Here is a 17,323-nt window from a genome sequence, read left to right as displayed (position 1 = left end):
TATGTGGGCCCAATCTGACTTGGTCAGCGACTCAGGGAGTCATTTCGACTCAGGGAGTCATTTCGCTAGGCTGCAGTCACAACTTGTTTACAGGTGGAACATGTGAAAATCAGGCCTGAGGCTTTTTGAGACAGGGCAGTGTGTGTGTGTGTGTGTGTGTGTGTGTGTGTGTGTGTGTGTTTCTGCCCTGGGGGCATCTGTACCGAAATGGCCTCCTGCATCTTTTCTTTACCAAGTCATCGTGCATGAAGATCTGCTCTGCCACTTAGGTTAGTAAACCAAGGAGATTATACCTTAGGTACTCTCGGTTTTGTTTCGTTTGTAGAATATTCATTTTAGCTACCACGTCTATCTCAGACCTTGGTATTTCTGCCAAAATATCTTTATGAGTGCATGTTGTAATTTTCTCACAGGAGGTCTGTTATCAGAGGACATCTCAATGATGGGAACTACTCTTTTTCACTGTCAGGAAAATGTGAAAATCTAGAAAGGACCATGCCATGTGATACTAAAGAGGGCAGATATCTACCTGAAAATTGCTGACTCATGCTGCCTGGTGATAGATGACTCAGGAAAGCAAAAAAAAAAAAAAAAAAAGAGAGAGAGAAAAAAACTAGACCCTAATCGGAGGCCGACACTGTCATTTGCCAATGACATAAGCAGCAAGGACGTTGGTGATCCAGTTGGGTGGCCAAGGCCACTGCAGAAAACCAAGCAGAACCTCATTTTGTGAGGAAATCTCTGCAGATGAAAGGCTCTGTTTTGAACTCCACACCCGACCATGGAAGCTCTTATGACACGGCTCCAGCAGCAATCTCAATGTTACACATACTCTGATTGGCAGATTTAGGACTTGGAAAGTCATTGGCTGAAATGTGTTTTTTTTCCTTAGTGCTATGACTCCCTGAGAACTCTCTCTTGTTGGCTGATCTTAACAAGCATTTCTCAGCAGGTCTGAGAGTTTTATCTAAGTGTTCTCACATCTGAATTCTTTATGAGCGTGTTTGGAGTTCTTTGCCTTAATCAACAAGTCTAGAAAGCCACACAGTCACTGATTTTTCTGTCTGGTGAGAAAAGATAGACATAGGAACCTGAGAAAGAGTGTCACCTCTGTACTCAAGGAGTCTGTGCCCTGCTGTTGCCCAGCAAGACGGTATTTGAGTGTTCCCTTCATCCTCTTGGAGGTTCTCCCAGAAAGAGACTTTCGGTATCTGCATGCATAGCCCTTTCTGAGAAAGTTATATTTGGTGATTTGTACTATGTTTATCAGATAAGCTTAACATGTCTGGTACTGATGCAAATCCTATGTGGATTATATCTGAACCTTGTACCTTTTAATGGTCATAGACAAGAGAATTACTACTGAAACCACAGGGAATTTAGGGAGTTGAGATACTAATGATTGAACTCTTCTGACATTTCCCCTGTTCAGATGTGGATGTCTCCAAATGACTTATACCCTTAACATTAAACTCAGCCCCTTTAAATTATCACTGTCCCTGGCCCTTGGTCTGAGGTGTCTACACTTCCTCATCTAGGCAGAGATGCTCTGCTTTCATTTAATGCTCTGAGCTGAAAATGGGAAATCCCTTTGAAAGTAAATATATGATATCACTCATATGTGGAATTTAAGAAACAGAACAGATGAACATAGGGGAAGGGAAGGAAAAATAAGATGAAAAGAGAGGAGACAAACCATAGGAGACTCTTAAATACAGAGAACAAACTGAGGGTGCTGGGGGGAGGTGTGGGGGGTATGGGATAAATGGGGGATGGACATTAAGGAGGGCACTTGGGATGAGCAATGGGTGTTATATGTAAGGGATGAATCACTAAATTCTCCTCCTGAAATCATTATTAAGCTATATGTTAACTAACTTGTATTTAAATAAAATTAAAAAATAAAAATATATACATATATAAAATTAAATCAAATTAAAATAAATTAAAAAAAAAAAAAGGAATGGTCCAAGGGTGCCCAGAGCTATTGACTGGCCTCAGGGGCACTGGATCTCTGCTCGAAATCTGTTGTCTTAAGAAGGGTCACAGGTATTCAGCTAACAATTTTAAAAATGTACATTTGTTCAAACAAAAGGTAAGGAGATAGAAGAAGTGAAATAGCAAAGGGTGGGCAATCAGAGCACTGCTTGAGGGTAGCAATCAGAGTGACAATAGTCAGGTGCCTGCAGTCCGTCCATCTCTTGGTTTTGCCTAGGAGGTGGTGGAGGGGCTGGGTTTTTGGCTCTGGGATCCCGATTGCGTCTTTGTGACAGACCATACCTGCCGGTTGTGTCTATGGCAGACCCTTGGCCATGAGAAAGGTCTCTCCTCAGCCTGTGGAAATGGGTACTTGGGCTGTGGGGCCTGTGTTTAAGGGGAGAGGGAGTTTACGAGCAGATATCCCATATGTGCACTTTGGGCCCCATTTCAGTCACCACGATTGCCTCCACTTTCTCAAATCCTTTTTGAAAATAGGCGGGAGTAGATGTAAACGAGAAATAAAACAATCGGCCATCAAGGTGCTCAGGTAAAACCATATTTCACTGTAACACACTTTGTGGGCTCTTTCTCCAAAGCCGGATTAAGTAGAGCCACTACAGTGGTGGTAAGCTACATTTCCCTCACTGTGTTAAGGGAAGTAAAGATATTTCTCTTACCTACCTCACTCTCAGTACATTAAGGAACTTGCTATCTATTACCCAGGTTTACCCTGGCATTGTCCTCTGGCCTACTCTCCGTGGGGTACAGACTTCTCCGTGGACTCAGAGAAGGTAGACTCTGCCCCCTGGATTTGCTGGACCCCGTCTGTCCTCTTCTGGAATACCTAGGGAGAGACTTCCCTAAACCACCTCGGCCCCACAGACCCTAAGACTGCCTGTGTCACTTACTAGTTTTGACAATGTATATTCAAAGCTCTTCGTTCTCTGGTTTTCAATGACTTTGCTGCTTCTGCTTTTCATTGGGAATGTTTGTGTTTCGAGAGTAGACTTGAGAAGAATCACTGCTGGCTTCCTGGGCATGGCTGTAGCCGTCCTGCTCTGTGGCTGCATCGTGGCCACGGTCAGTTTCTTCTGGGAGGAAAGCTTGACCCAACACGTGGCCGGACTCCTTTTCCTCATGACAGGTACGCCCAACACCTCAGCAAAAGTGGAGGCTGCCTGCCTGTGGCCAGCCTCGCTCTGTTAATTTTGCTTTCACTTGTGCAAAGAGCAACCAGAGGTCGTTTGGCTTTTGTGGGTAATACACAATTTAAAGAAAACAGCAGTGTTAATAGTACAGGCCTGGTTTCTCCACTGTGGGCCCCGAGAAGGTTGGACAGAAATGTCTTGGGCTTGATCTCCGTATGAGCCAGCCCTGTATTTTCTGTCTCTGCTTCATACCATGTCCCTAGCCCTGGCCTGGACTCCTGGCAAGCCCTGGTCATCATTTATCAGGAGCCCGCAAGGAGAGAAAGAGTGATCAGCACAACCCACCCCCAAGGCTGAAAGTTAACTCAAAGTACTTCTCTTAGTGATGGTGTCTTTGGTGTCATTTTTCTTTCTTTCTTTCTTTCTTTCTTTCTTTCTTTCTTTCTTTCTTTCTTTCTAGAAAACAAAGACAGCATGAGTGAGGGAGGGGCAGAGAGAGAAAGAGAGAGAGAGAGAGAGAGAGAGAATGAGAATCCCAAGCAGGCTTCACACTGTCAGCACAGAGCCGGACGCGGGGCTCAAACCCACAAACCGTGAGATCATGACCTGAGCCAAAACCAAGAGTCAGATGCGTAACCGGCTGAGCCGCCCAGGCACTGTGGTGTCATTTTTACACACAAATTACTCCACAGATGTTTTTTGAGGACTTACTACTCTAGGTACCAGAGACACCATGAATAAGGCAAACAGAATCCTTCTCCATTTCTGTCGCAGGGAGACAGAGACCATAACTTGTGATAATGATAAATACTGTGAGGAAAACAAAGAAGGTGGAATAGGGGTCTCAGGGAACACCTGGCTGAGGTGATTTCCCAGCTAAATCATGGAAAGCAGCCGGCAGAGGGCGGGCATGTGCTGCAGGGCGAGCCGCGTCCTGAGGCAGGGGTGGCTTGGTGTATCTTGAGCCATGGAAAGAAGACCAGTGTGGTTGGAGGGCAGGGAGAAAAAGGATAGTGTCTCTTGAGGTGGGAGATGCAGGCAGTGGCTGGATTTCAATCCAAGGGTAATGGAAGCCACCAGGTTTTAAGCAGAAGAGGGATCTTCAAGCAGGGTATTGGAAAGGGGGTAATGTGTGGAGACAGGCCTGTGGTCTCTTTGATTAGCAGGTGAAGGGTGCTTTTGTCTAAAAAGGAGTCAGGAGCTGAGTTGACAGCTAACACTGAAGGCGGCTACAGGGAAGAAACCTTTTTTTTCCCCGTCTCCTCTTTCACAAGGTAATTAATGTATTAGTGATTAGTAAATGCCAAATTAACAGTTTCACAAGTATACTCAGTATCGGAGCCAATATGATTCTGCATATGTCGCCATTTTGAACAAGCCTATTGCCTATTTCTCTGGAGTTCAGTTTTTCAAACGACCACACCTGGGTTTGCTAGTGCTTCTTCCTTAATAGCCGCTCCCCCACCGGTTAACTGGAGGCAGTGATGCCTGACACCATTGGCTGGCACCATTTCCTGTCTGTCCTTCTTTCAGGGTTGACACGTAGGTGGCGCTTTGCTTTCTGGTGTGGTCGGACAATCGGCAGCCTAAGTAACCCAAGTCACAGGCAGGGGCCCTTCCTTCAGCCCCTTTCTCTCTCTGTGAGCAAGATGGGTCATCGTCGTCGTCGTAAGCACCCTGACAGAACCGTCTGAGGTCACACGGCCCCTGAGTAGTCTGAGCAGAAAACCAAGTTGAGCTTTCCATATTTTGGTGAATGCTCTTAGATTGTAGCACAGGGAGGCTAAAATTCTAGGTCCTGAGGTTTTGGAGGAAGATTTGAACCCTCCAGACTAGCCATTGGGTACCTCATTTAAAATCCAAATTGCAGAACGGATGAGTCAGGGTAGCAAAAAGCAGAGAGGCCTGTCTGCCCAGAGGATCCCTTTAAGCCTCTGCTGGGGCATAATGGTCGTTAAAAATCTCATCCATGTTCTTCCCTCCCATTATTGGTTGAGCCCCCATTTTCCTGACTCTCGTCCGTGTATACATCAAAGAACTGCAGATTCGCCTCCCCTCCCAACCCTGGAAAGTCTCACCTTATATCCCCTTGTCAGGAAAATGAGAGAAGCTATAGACAAGAAAACCTTAGTGGTGGTTTTAAAGCACACTTTAATATGGGTAATGCATAAATAATTTAGGATGCTCTTAGATATAAAACAATCGTTAGCAGTAAAATAAATCACTGGGCCATAAAAGCCAGGGCTAGTGAGAGTTCCTAGGAAGGTCGCAGGCCGGACTGGTTTTAAATAAAGCGGGGTGGTTGGTGAGCACTGGGTAGGCAGGGAGAAAGGCTAGCAGCCAAGCGTCCTGCCCCCGATCCACATTTCCATGCTCAGCCCTTATTTCTGATCCTCATGTGGACTAGAACTCCGAGCCAGATTGACTCAGGCATCCTCAGGATTTATCATCAAAAGCCCATGTGCAATTGTTAAACAAAAACGAAACAAGCAAAACAATAGCCACAATCACAAAAACCCCACAACAGCCAAAAAAAACATACCCCAGGCTTAGAAACTTGAAGTCTGATGACCAGTCCTGAAGGACTAACAGACACAACATAACATCGTCCAGTTTTCTTGGCTTTTGGTTGGCCAAACAAATGTTTGGTTGGCCCAACATTTGGGAATAAGGAGAAAATCCTCTTGTAGATCCCACCACCTGAAAAAGGAGGTTGTTGAAATATTTTTCTTATTCTGGACCAAATCTTGCCCATGAGTTTGCCTCATTTAAAAAAAAAAAAAAAGATGTTCGTAACCATGATCACAGTAAAGTATTTAGTCTTCTGAGCTTCCATTTAACATCCTCCATTTGGGTTCTGTGTCTCCCTGTCTCTCTCTGCCCCTTCCCCACTTGCACTCTGTCTCTCTCAAAATAAATGAACATTAAAAAAAATTTAAAAAAGAAAGGGGAGATCCTGGGTGGCTCAGTTGGTTAAGAGTCCGACTTCGGCTTGGGACATGATCTCAAGGCTCATGAGTTCGAGCCCCGCGTCGGGCTCTCTACTGACAGCTCAGAGCCTGGAGCCTGCTTTCCCTTCCCTGCTTGTGCTCTGGCTCTCTGTCTCTGTCTCTGTCTCTCTCTCTCTCTCTCAAAATAAATAAACATTATAAAAAATTAGGAAAAAAAATAACATCCTGCCATAAGCTTTCCCCACATTGTTCTGCTGTTTTTTTGCTCTGTTGTTTTCAATGGTATTCCATAGTTACATGCTCTTCCGAGGGGTGGATATGCTGTGTTGTGTTCATCTGTTCCCTTCCTTGTAGGGTTTAGAGAGGTTTGTTTGATTTTTGCTATTTCAAATCGTGCCTTTATATTTCCTTTGTAAATGCCGGGGTAGCCACATTAATCCACTGCACGAGATAAATTAGCTGGAGGATGTTCATATGTAGTAGCAGTGGAAGAGAGCAACTAAGGGTTAAAAGAATTGATTTTAATTAAGCAGAAGTGTCTTCAGCAGCGCTTGTCAGCATCTCTCCCACAGATTTCTGATGCTAAACTTAGCCCCTTCTAATGCGCTGGCATCTTCGTTCTCTGCCTGAACTTATTAGCCAAACCTTCAATGGAGAGCATCAGGGATGTGACAGTTTGAGATGTTAAAATGGAAACTTTGAAACAGTCTTCCTCCTTCTGCCTTATTGCATACAGACAGCTCTTGATTACCCACATGTGGACCAGCAGTGCTGCTGACTGTTCACAATGGGAGCCGCGTTCTGGGCCCCTTCCCCCCCTTTGGGGCCTCTCCAGGGGCCTTCCAGCAGGACCCGGGGAAGGCCTCACATCCCCCAGAGCCCCCCAGATACAGCCTTTCGACTTCATGGCGTCTGAGCTCACCCTCCCCCCCCCCCCCCTCTCTCTCTCTCTCTCTCTCTCTCTCTCACACACACACACACACACACACACACACACACACGATCGAAGAGGCCCGAGCAGAGGACTGAGGGATTAAGACATCCTCAGGTTTATCTTCTGCTCTTGGGGTGCTGTGAAAGCCTATTTCCATCAACATTCAATGATGCATCGCCGTGGTGATATAATCATGATACTTATAATTTCAGTTATTTATACACAAATCTTTAAAAGGGTTAATTTATTCAAAGCAAACATTTTAAAATGTAACGTTTATGTTGCTGTTGCTTTTGTTTTATTATCTTTTAAAATCTTGGGAATCTCAAAAATTGGGTAAAGCTTGGGCCTTTCTCGATGGGGGCCCCACTGCCCACTGGGTCATTCCCCTTCACAGGCAGGGCTGTCCAGTGAGTGTTGTGACAGCCAACAAAAAGTGACAGAGCCCAGGCTGCCCAGCAAAGCTCAGGGACAGTCAACACCCATGTTGGGTTATCCCTTCCTTTGCTTTGATGCATTAAAGGGGGAAAAAAAAAGACTTCGCTGTAGTAGATAAATGAAATTATCTAGGTTATCCATTGATTATGACCTAAAACCACAGGTCCTTAGGACCTCAGTTGAAACATTTGGGGCCAGATGTGTTTTGGAATTCAGGATTTTTAAGTTTCATTTTAGAAAAGTAAATATGGTGAATATACCTTATATTATCTAACACCCTCAGCAGGGTCTGAAATCAAACACATTAACATTTCTGCAGCAAAACATATGAATATTCACATGAAGCAGGATCAATAAGGACTATAAATAGACTCATGTCACATCAGGTCAGGGTTTGCATTAAACAAGATTGCTGCAAACTTTCAGGAAAAGAGTGGATGTTTTGGATTTAATAATTGCAGATTGTGGACCTTCTATTTTATTTTATTTTTTTTAAGTTTTGTCTGTTTCTGTTAGTCTTGCCTATTCATTTAGGAAAGACAATTGAGGAATGGCTTTTTGGGCAATCTGCGTGAAAAATCGCAGGAGGCATTTTTGCGGGAAGAGCAAAGAGACCAGAATGATGGGCAGGCTGTCTTTTGAAGGAGTGAAAAAAAAAAATCAATGTTTATGCCTTGGGGCGTTGCGGTTGTGTTATTTATCAAGCAGGCTAACCAGGGTGAGGCGGCCTCACTCCTTTCGGACTGTTAAGCACATCAAAGGAGGATGGTCAGAAGAGTGGGCCCAGTTACCCTAATTACAGCTTGCCAGCTGGCCACAGGCACCTTGAAGATTTCAGGGAAGGAAATTAGGTTGATGATCTGGGACGGCTGCATAAATTTACTTCCATCCTGATCCGCAAAAGATCCCTTCCAACCCTATAATTCTGTGATATCCTGGTATCTTCTAATTAAGAATATTGGTAGAAAACTTTTTAATATTTTATAAGAAAAGGAGTTGCATACAGGGCTTTTCAGAACCAGTAATTATTCACTGTTTTTGCAGTCAAATGCTCTACCCCTGAGCTATACCCCCAATTATTCACTGTTTTGAAGATGCTACCAGCAATAACCATGATCGAGGCTGGGACTCAAGAACCTCTCTCCCCAGGCACCACCAGCTGGGCTGAAGACTGTCACTGGTAGCTGAGGGGGACTTCTGGCTGGTCAGGGAGTGAGCGAAAGGGAAGGAACGCCTCGGAGAAGAATGGAGGAGAGACGACGTCTCTCTCCATGGATCATCAGGAAGGACCATTAGATTTTGAACTTTCTGAGTGCAGGCGTGGTACCTTATTTATCTTTTCATACCCCTGCCCCATACCTTGCATTAATTAGATTGCTAATGATAAAAATGCAGCATTGACAGCAATAACTGGCTCTAGGGGGTAAGTCCTACACGGGGTAATTTGGGATGAACTGGTCCTTAGATTGGTAGAACTCAGTGTGTTGTAGAAGTCAGTTTCATTCATCAGGTTTTGTTGACTCCATGTGCTCAGCTCTATTAGACTCCATGTGGAACTTACCAAAAGTCTAGGAGGTCTCTACTACCTTGCCCTGAGATGCATGCTGGAGAGCAAAGTGGGTTCCTGATCATGGCGACGTCAAACCCATCATGGCTGTGACCAACAAGGACTCGTTAAACCACCTCTAATATAATCAGAACTGGATTGGGACATAGTAGATGCTTGATAACTAATCACTGAATAACTGATCAAGTAACATTTAAAATAGTAAACTCTTGCTAAGACCTATGAAAGGAATAGAAATATACTTCACGCATTGACTACACCCACAGATGATGTTACGGACTGGGTTGTATCCCTCCCCAAATTCGGATGTTTGAAGTTCTAACCCCCCTTACTTCACAGTGTGACTGCATTTGGAGATGGGGTCTTTAAAGAGGTGATTAAGGTAAAATAAGGTCATGAAGGTGGGCCTTAATCCTATAATATGATCAACACTCTTTCTTGGTGTCTTTAGTGTTGGAGTTTTTTTTTCCTTTTTAAAATATCTTCAGTGGGTTAGGCCTCTTTTATAAAGTCTTTTTGGGCAAGGTGGAAACAATGTGTTGTCTCCTGTTAGTACATTTCCTGGAAATAATCACAAACAGGCCTTCCCATCCCACAAAAAGCAGCTGTGGCAGCGACCTATGTTCAAGCTCTCTGAACGATGTGAGAGTCTGAAAAAGAGGAACTCTCGCATATGCTGTTTTGTTCATCTTTGCTTTCCTCTTTCTCAGAACAATTTCAAAAGCATCTTGGAAGAATTAAAAATGTCACCGAAGGGCAGCTTGTGAGAGCACTGGTGGGAAGGGAGAAGGGCAGACGGGGGAATTTTTGTGGGTTCACAGTAACCCTCCCGCCAACTTTAAGCAAAGTGAGTAAAGGCAGCAGAAAATAAGGCATGTTTTCATCCAGATCTGACAAGTGCCCTCTTCCAAAAAGAACTTGAGAGACATAGATATCTCACCATAAAATAAATACAAGTAATACAAATATGACAAAGGGACAATTGGGTTTGCAAGGCAAGATGGGTCCGAGGGTGAGATCAGTAGCAAAAAGCATGACATGAAGTACCCAACTTTTGCTCATGGTGGGCCACTGATTAGCTTTAGGGAGTTTCAGGAACTTGGTCAGAGAAAGAAATTTCTTTTTTTTTTTTTAATGTTTTATTTATTTTTTTAAGACAGAGAGCATGAGTGGGGATGGGGCAGAGAGAGAGGGAGACACAGAATGCAAAGCAGGCTCCAGGCTCTGAGCTGTCAGCACAGAGCCCAGTGCGGGGCTCAAACTCACAAGCCATGAGATCATGACCTGAGCTGAATGAAGTCAGACACTTAACTGACTGAGCCACCCAGGCGCCCCAGAGAAAGGAATTTCTGTTAGTGACATCTTTCCCAGTCTCCATGAGCTCCGTAGACATAAGGCACAATCATTCATGACACCAGGGGCAGAGAAAATCATCCTTCTGGTTAAGCCTTCAGGGTAGATGATTTCTTATAATCCGCTTCTATTCAGTGTAAACCGGTGGTGTTATACTAAAATTCATTTCACCAAAAGCAATTTTATGGAGTTGGCAGGGGAGAGGTGCTAATAAAATCAATGTTCAGTATAAAATCAACGGGAGCATATATAGTATATACATGGCATTCTTTTTTTGGTGGGGGGGTGGGGGTGGGGAATGTTCTTGCTCCGTGCCTTTATTTTGGAATAACAGAATCACAGAAATCTGATACTGTAAGGGTCTGCAGTAACTAAGTCCCCATTTCTTTTTCCCGGTTGAGGAAACTAAGACTCGGGTAATTTCAAGGTCACACAGTGATCAGCGGTAGATCTGGGGACCAGAAGACACATTTCCCGCATCTCAGCCCAATGCATTTGGACATCAAAGGATGCTTAAAAGTCTTAGTTTGAACTCAAGTTTTCAGAGGTCATTAAACCTACATTACTTGTAAAAAGCCTTGCTTTTAGGCATTCAGCTCTGTGCAGACAGCTGAATGCAGAATAGAGTTGTTTTTCCTATGAATGGGTCATTGTTCTATTATGATATTTTACCTGTTGATACTCCAGAGATCATTTTTTCTAACTGCCTTATTGTTCTATGACCAGCATTCCTTAGAAGGACTTTGTTATATAGAAACACTGGCTTTGTTTTCGTGCCAGTGAAAACATTCATGTAAACGTAAGAACGTTTGCTCTTCATGAGGTTTGAAAAAAGCAGAGGAGTATTATTTTTTGACTGGCCTGTTCCTTTATGGAAGAATTATTTCCATCTGATCTTTGGGGAACTCAAAATGATATGTTTGCCATAATAATCTGGAGCAGGAAGTCAGAAGATAAGATTGTATCCTTTTTGGAAAAACAGAATTAGACAAAGAGTCGGAAATATCAAATTATCTCAGATCAAGTATCCCCTTAATTTGAAACATTTCTTTTCTAAATGCACAATTGGAAAAGGATTCAGGCAATGTGCCCTTATGTGATTTAAGTGCAGGCAGAATTCTGGCACTTAAAAATGGCATTAAGGTCACCTTTATTTTCTCCCAATTGCTGCTTGCACTGAATTTGGTTTTCTGCTAGTGTTTCTGATTGCCAGAGCTCTATTAAAAAGGATGGAGGGAAATCTGTTACTTTAGGCCCTCTCTTTTTAGCCCTCAAATCTATGTCTATTATCTATGGAGATGCTCAATATATCCTCAATGCAATTTTCAAGCAAATAGATACAACCTCCATTGTTCCCTGGGATAAACCAAAGTATGAAGCAGAGAGGCACCGGACTTGGAACAGAACTGGGCATCCCATTACTGCACTAGGTGTTCATTTCTGTTTTCATTACCCATCGTCAGCAACTGCCACATTCTGATCCCCTGCCCATCAAAAGGAGCACCCCTGGCAGTCCATTGTGGTGGAATAGACCATCTATATCCTTGGAACACCACTTAAGTACTAAAAATACTGTGTTTGGGGAATTTTTATCAAAGTCTTGATTTTAGCGTTCTGGAAAGACAATTATACATACGTGTGTTGGTACAAAAAAGTAAAATTTGGGGTCTGTCCATTTTCTTTTTTTCTTTTCTTTTTTTTTTTTTAATGTTTATTTCTGAGAGAGAGTGCAAGCAGGGGAGGTGCAGAGAGGGAGAGGGAGACACAGAATCCGAAGCAGGTTCCAGGCTCTGAGCTGTCAGCACAGAGCCGGACCCGGGGCTCAATGTCACGAACCCTGAGATCATGACCTGAGCCAAAGTCAGACGCTCAACTGACTGAGCCATCCAGGGGTCCCGGTCCATTTTCTTTATGTCACTCAAATTGCCTCCTATATTCTGAATGGTTGAAGTATATTATCTCCTAACTCAGGTATTTTACATCAATTCCAACATCCTGGATTTAATTTATATTACTTAAAAGCTTTTATTCATCCATTGAAAAAAACCTACAATGATTTGTTGAGGCCTTGGTATATACCATGCTCTGTGCCTTAAAACATAATTGAGCACTTGAAAATTTCATGTAAGATATTATTTACAGGGAACATGGTAAATACTAATGAAAATAGTAATTGAAAAAGAAAATAGACTTTGTGTGATGCTTGTAACTGCATAAAAATGTATCCCATCAGGTACAGAGTAAGGGGAAAGGAAGACTCTCGTATTAGGTGTGAGTGATTATAGAAAAGATCGTTTCCTCAAAAATAGTTAGAATTTTTATTTTATTGTTTTAAGAACAAAAGCCAAGGGGCGCCTGGGTGGCTCAGTCGGTTAAGCTTCTGACTTCGGCCCAGGTCATGATCTCACGGTCTGTGAGTTCGAGCCCTGCGTCGGGCTCTGTGCTGACAGCTCAGAGCCTGGAGCCTGCTTCGGATTCTGTGTCTCTCCTTTTCTCGTGCTCTCTCTCTGTCTCTCTCTCTTTGTCTCAAAAATAAATAAACATTAAAAAAATTTAAAAAAAAAAAGAACAAAAGCCAAAAATAAGTTCAAACATACATAAAATCCAAGCAAGCTAATTCTGAATAATTCAAGATGTCGGAATTTCCTCCTGTATTCTTTCCTCTTCTACCTCCAACACCTCGTGTACAGCCTGGTGCACGAAAGTTTCTCCAGTGTTTGTGGAACGAATTCAGGCGACTTCCAGTGCGGGAATTACAGCTCCTTTACAAATTTGGAGTGACCACCTCATCAGTTGGCCCGATTTTCACAGAGGCCTGTGTGGCACTTGCCTTCTAGCAGGCAACACCGTAACCGTGTTCTCTTTTGCATTATTTATAGGGATATTTTGCACCATCTCCCTCTGTACGTATGCTGCCAGCATCTCCTACGACTTGCACCGGCTCCCGAAGCTCATTTATAGCCTGCCTGATGACGTGGAACATGGCTACAGCTGGTCCATCTTTTGTGCCTGGTGCAGTTTGGGCTTTATCGTGGCAGCTGGAGGTCTGTGCATCGCTTATCCGTTTATTAGCCGGACCAAGATTGCACATCTAAAGTCTGGCAGGGACTCCACGGTATGACTGTCCGCACTCAAGTTCACTGCTCGGTGGCCCGTCCACAGTGCCGACGACTCCTGAGAGGAACATGGTGGAATTCAAGTCGGGATCCCAAGCACAAAGTGGTCTTTTACGTTCCGAACCGTTGCCTGCCAGCCCTTTCTGGACGACTGATAGAAAATCACGCAAAACCTCCATACCTTTCTACGGACAAGACTACTGTGGATTCAAGTGCTTTAATGACTATTTATGCTTTGACTGTGAGAAATTGGGAGCAGTGCCATGGAACATTTCTAGGTTTAGAAAAAAGGGGAAATTGCAATGGGAAAATTTGTATGATTGCCGTTTATTTCAGAAAGTTTGTATATAACAATTACCCGAGAGTCCTTTCTATTTGCAAAAGGGTTCGTAACAAAGCAAGTATAATTTTCTTGTCATTGTACCACGCTTGTTAAGTTTTAATGCGGTCCCTTCGGCACGTGTCCTAATGGTGTCTTGTGTCAGCACCAAATATCTGTGCATCATTGGTGGGTGTTCCTTGTCACGGGAAGATTCCTCTTCTGTTGCCTTATTTATTTATTTATTTATTTTTAATGGAAGTCTCTTCTCTGTCTTTGTACCGGCATCCAAATCCTAGGAAGAACAGACCAACCGTGTAAGAGCTAATCTGTGACACTATGCAGTATTGTTCGATGTCTTCCCTGTTGGTTAATCTCTGTCTCTTTCTGTTAACTGGATTTCTGCATTAAATGACTGCCCTCTTGTTAGTCTGGGTGTGCTTTCTTTCCGCAGTGGTAACGGGTCTCCTTACCCATGTGCACAGGGAGGAATTCTGTTGTTTTAGTAAGACTCTTGCTAAGGCTTACTAGTTGCTTCCATTAGGTTGGTTATAATTTATCTTTTGTGGCAGCCACACACTTGCTATTTGTGTGTGTCATTTTCTTTTTTTAAATTTTTTTTTCAACGTTTTTATTTATTTTTGGGACAGAGAGAGACAGAGCATGAACGGGGGAGGGGCAGAGAGAGAGGGAGACACAGAATCAGAAACAGGCTCCAGGCTCCGAGCCATCAGCCCAGAGCCTGACGCGGGGCTCGAACTCACGGACTGCGAGATCATGACCTGGCTGAAGTCGGACGCTTAACCGACTGCGCCACCCAGGCGCCCCGTGTGTGTCATTTTCAAACTTCTTTCCATAGTATTTAAAAATTTTTCCTCTCTCTTCATCATCTATCTGGTAGTCAGCCCATGCTAAGGAACCACGGTCTCTCCTTTGTCCCTGGACCTCCTAGGCCAGCGGGTTTCAATCTTGGCTGCACATGAAGAATCACCTGGTGAGGGGCGCCTGGGTGGCTCAGCTGGATAAGCGTCCGAGTTTGGCTCAGGTCATGATCTCGGGGTCTGTGAGTTCGAGCCCCACGTCGGGCTCTGTACTGACAGCTCAGAGCCTGGAACCTGCTTCGGATTCTGTGTCTCCCTCTCTCTCTGCCCCTGTCCCATTCACACTGTGTCTCTCTTTCTCAAAAGTAAATAAACATTAAAAAAAATTAAAAAAGAAAGTCACCTGGTGAATTTCTCAGCCACATCTAAGCTAGGCCCCTCCTCAGACTGATTGACTCAGAATGTCTGCAGCAGGGCCCAGGCTTGAGTATTTTTGAAGCAATATCCCAGAAAATTCTGATGTGCAGCTGGATTGAGGTCCCTGTTCTGGGCCAGCATTGTGGTAACCTCCTTAGTAGTTAGCATTTATTTCACACTGAAGGTGTGCCAGTAAGTGGGCTATGTCTTTTTTCCCCCCAGGTATGATTTCATTTAAAAAAATTTTTTAATGTTTTTATTTATTTTTGAGAGAGAGACAGAGCGAGTGGGAGAGGGGCAGAGAGAGAGACACACATGCACACAGAATCTGAAGCAGGCTCCAGGCTCTGAGCTGTCAGCACAGAGCCCAGTGCGGGTCTTGAACTCGTGAGCAGTGAGATCATGACCTGAGCCAAAGTCGGATGCTCAACCGACTGAGCCACCCAGGCGCCCTGGTATGATTTCACTTAACCTTCTCAAAAGCTCTGTGAGACAGGGACTTTTATTCTATTTTTATGATAAGGAGCTGAGGATCAGACTCCGACTCAATTTGCTTCATTTTTTTCTCAATCTTTTTCCTATGTCAGGGTATAGGACAAAAGTTAAAATCCTTCTATTGTGTTTCCTTATTTTTAAATAGAAGGGTGGACACTAGCGAACTTCTAAGCTTTTCCTTTTCCCTCTGACATTATCCTGTTTCCTGCACGCAAGGTGTGCTAATGCTACTCTGTAAAATAGGGGAAGATGCCATATCCGGAAGTAAGACATTGTTTCAGATTTTATTTTCGTGCCAGATATGTTTTTCTTTATTATAAAAGCTGCTTTGGTACTTGTGGAAGGATAACGATAATGATCATCTACCCCCTCTCCCCTCCCGTCCCCTACAAATAAAGCCTGATTTCCAAATGACAGTGTCCACCTATTGTCACATAAGCCTATTGGAAGAGGTTAAATGATTCCAGTGACCACACAGGCTCTCGGGGCCTGTGGAGAGATTCCTCAGCAATCTCTCAGGTCTGTTTAATAAACCCATCCCTCTGAATGAGATCAGAGACATATAGCAAGGGGAATTATTTTCATTTATTACTTATGTGGGAAATGCTCAAAGCAGGAGAGCTGTTTCTTTGAAGTCTTCTTTAAAGATCCCCATAGAAGATGTCAAGACACTTCAACATTTATATTCCAACCACCAAAGCAGTGTCTGAGTGAGTGACTTTTGAAGTTTCTGAGAAGCTTCCTAGGGATTCGAGGTGAGAATGGAAAAAAGCCTCGAGTGACAGAAGGTTGAAGGGTTCACACACCACAAAGATGCCCAGAAGCCAGGGGGGTTCAGTTACATTCAAACGTGTGCTGGCAAAAACAGAGCCCCCCCTGCCTTCCAGCCAAAGTGAGCTCAGAGCAAGGAGTGATGTGCCCAATGGTTCCTTGCTTTCTATTTACTGTGAGCAAATGTTGCCCAAGTCAGGCATTGGGTCCCCAGTCCTTGGACTTCTCTTAGGAGTGTTTTCTTAATTGGCTTATCAATGAAGAATGATTGAAATGGCCGCTCGGTCCTGCATGGAAGAGAATAATTTATTGAGACGATCTATTTGTTCTCTTCACGTCCTCTCTGTCCCGCTTCTATCTGCATGCTGGTAGCCGGACTATATTCTTTTGCCTTGGGGATTTTTCTGCTGGGCACAAAGCAGAGGTGGTTGAGTTCATTGAAATGATGCAATGGATCCAGAAAGGAGGACAGGCTAGCAGGCTGACTTTGTGGGCTCAAAGTGCTCAAGGGCATCTCAGAGACTGAAATAGACAATCATGATAATCACATGACTGGCTGGACCGTACCCTCCCCGAAAGGTATCAGGACCACAGAGAGGATGGCTGTGTGGAGCGTCCAGGGAAACCAGGGTGTTCAGGGAAACTGAAGCCCTTGGAACAATGGGCTTCTCAGTCGTAGCCAGTCTGACCCCTGGCCCAGGGATATTGGCACAACCGTGTATGTGTGTGTTTCCCCAATAAAGACTGAGGGCTAATTCCTGCCTTCCTCCCCCACTCCTGCAAGATAAAGCTTTGAATAGAAAGTAAGTGGATTTACAGAACACTTGGGATTGACTAGATTAAGAGTCATGTCCATATGCCATATATAGAAAAAATTTACCAAAAAAGAGAGCTTTATCCTAAACCTTGATGAGGTAATCATAAGCCCCACAGGCCTCTCCTTTTACCAATGTTGTCCTTGGTTTCTTTGCAACATTGGGACTATTGCAGCCCACTCTGAGGGAACCCCAACC

The 17,323-nt window shown here is 43.9% G+C and overlaps 1 protein-coding gene across 2 annotated transcripts in view; it reads left to right on the top strand.

Moving 5' to 3' along the window:
- TMEM178A (transmembrane protein 178A) overlaps positions 1-14,235 on the top strand; it is a 51,886-nt gene extending 37,651 nt beyond the window's left edge. Inside the window, exons 3-4 of one of the 2 annotated variants that reach the window (XM_027033612.2) lie at positions 2,987-3,124; positions 13,251-14,235. In XM_027033612.2, the coding sequence (XP_026889413.1) occupies positions 2,987-3,124; positions 13,251-13,492 (380 nt within the window). In that variant the 3' untranslated portion in view covers positions 13,493-14,235. The remainder of the gene's footprint in view (positions 1-2,986; positions 3,125-13,250) is intronic. The other variant, XM_027033613.2, reaches the window with a different exon arrangement.
- Positions 14,236-17,323: the final 3,088 nt, after the last annotated feature.

Source organism: Acinonyx jubatus, chromosome A3, assembly GCF_027475565.1.
Source record: "Acinonyx jubatus isolate Ajub_Pintada_27869175 chromosome A3, VMU_Ajub_asm_v1.0, whole genome shotgun sequence".
Lineage (NCBI taxonomy): Eukaryota > Metazoa > Chordata > Mammalia > Carnivora > Felidae > Acinonyx > Acinonyx jubatus.
Note: the sequence above shows the minus strand (reverse complement) of the source record. Positions and strands in the feature narration are given on the sequence as shown.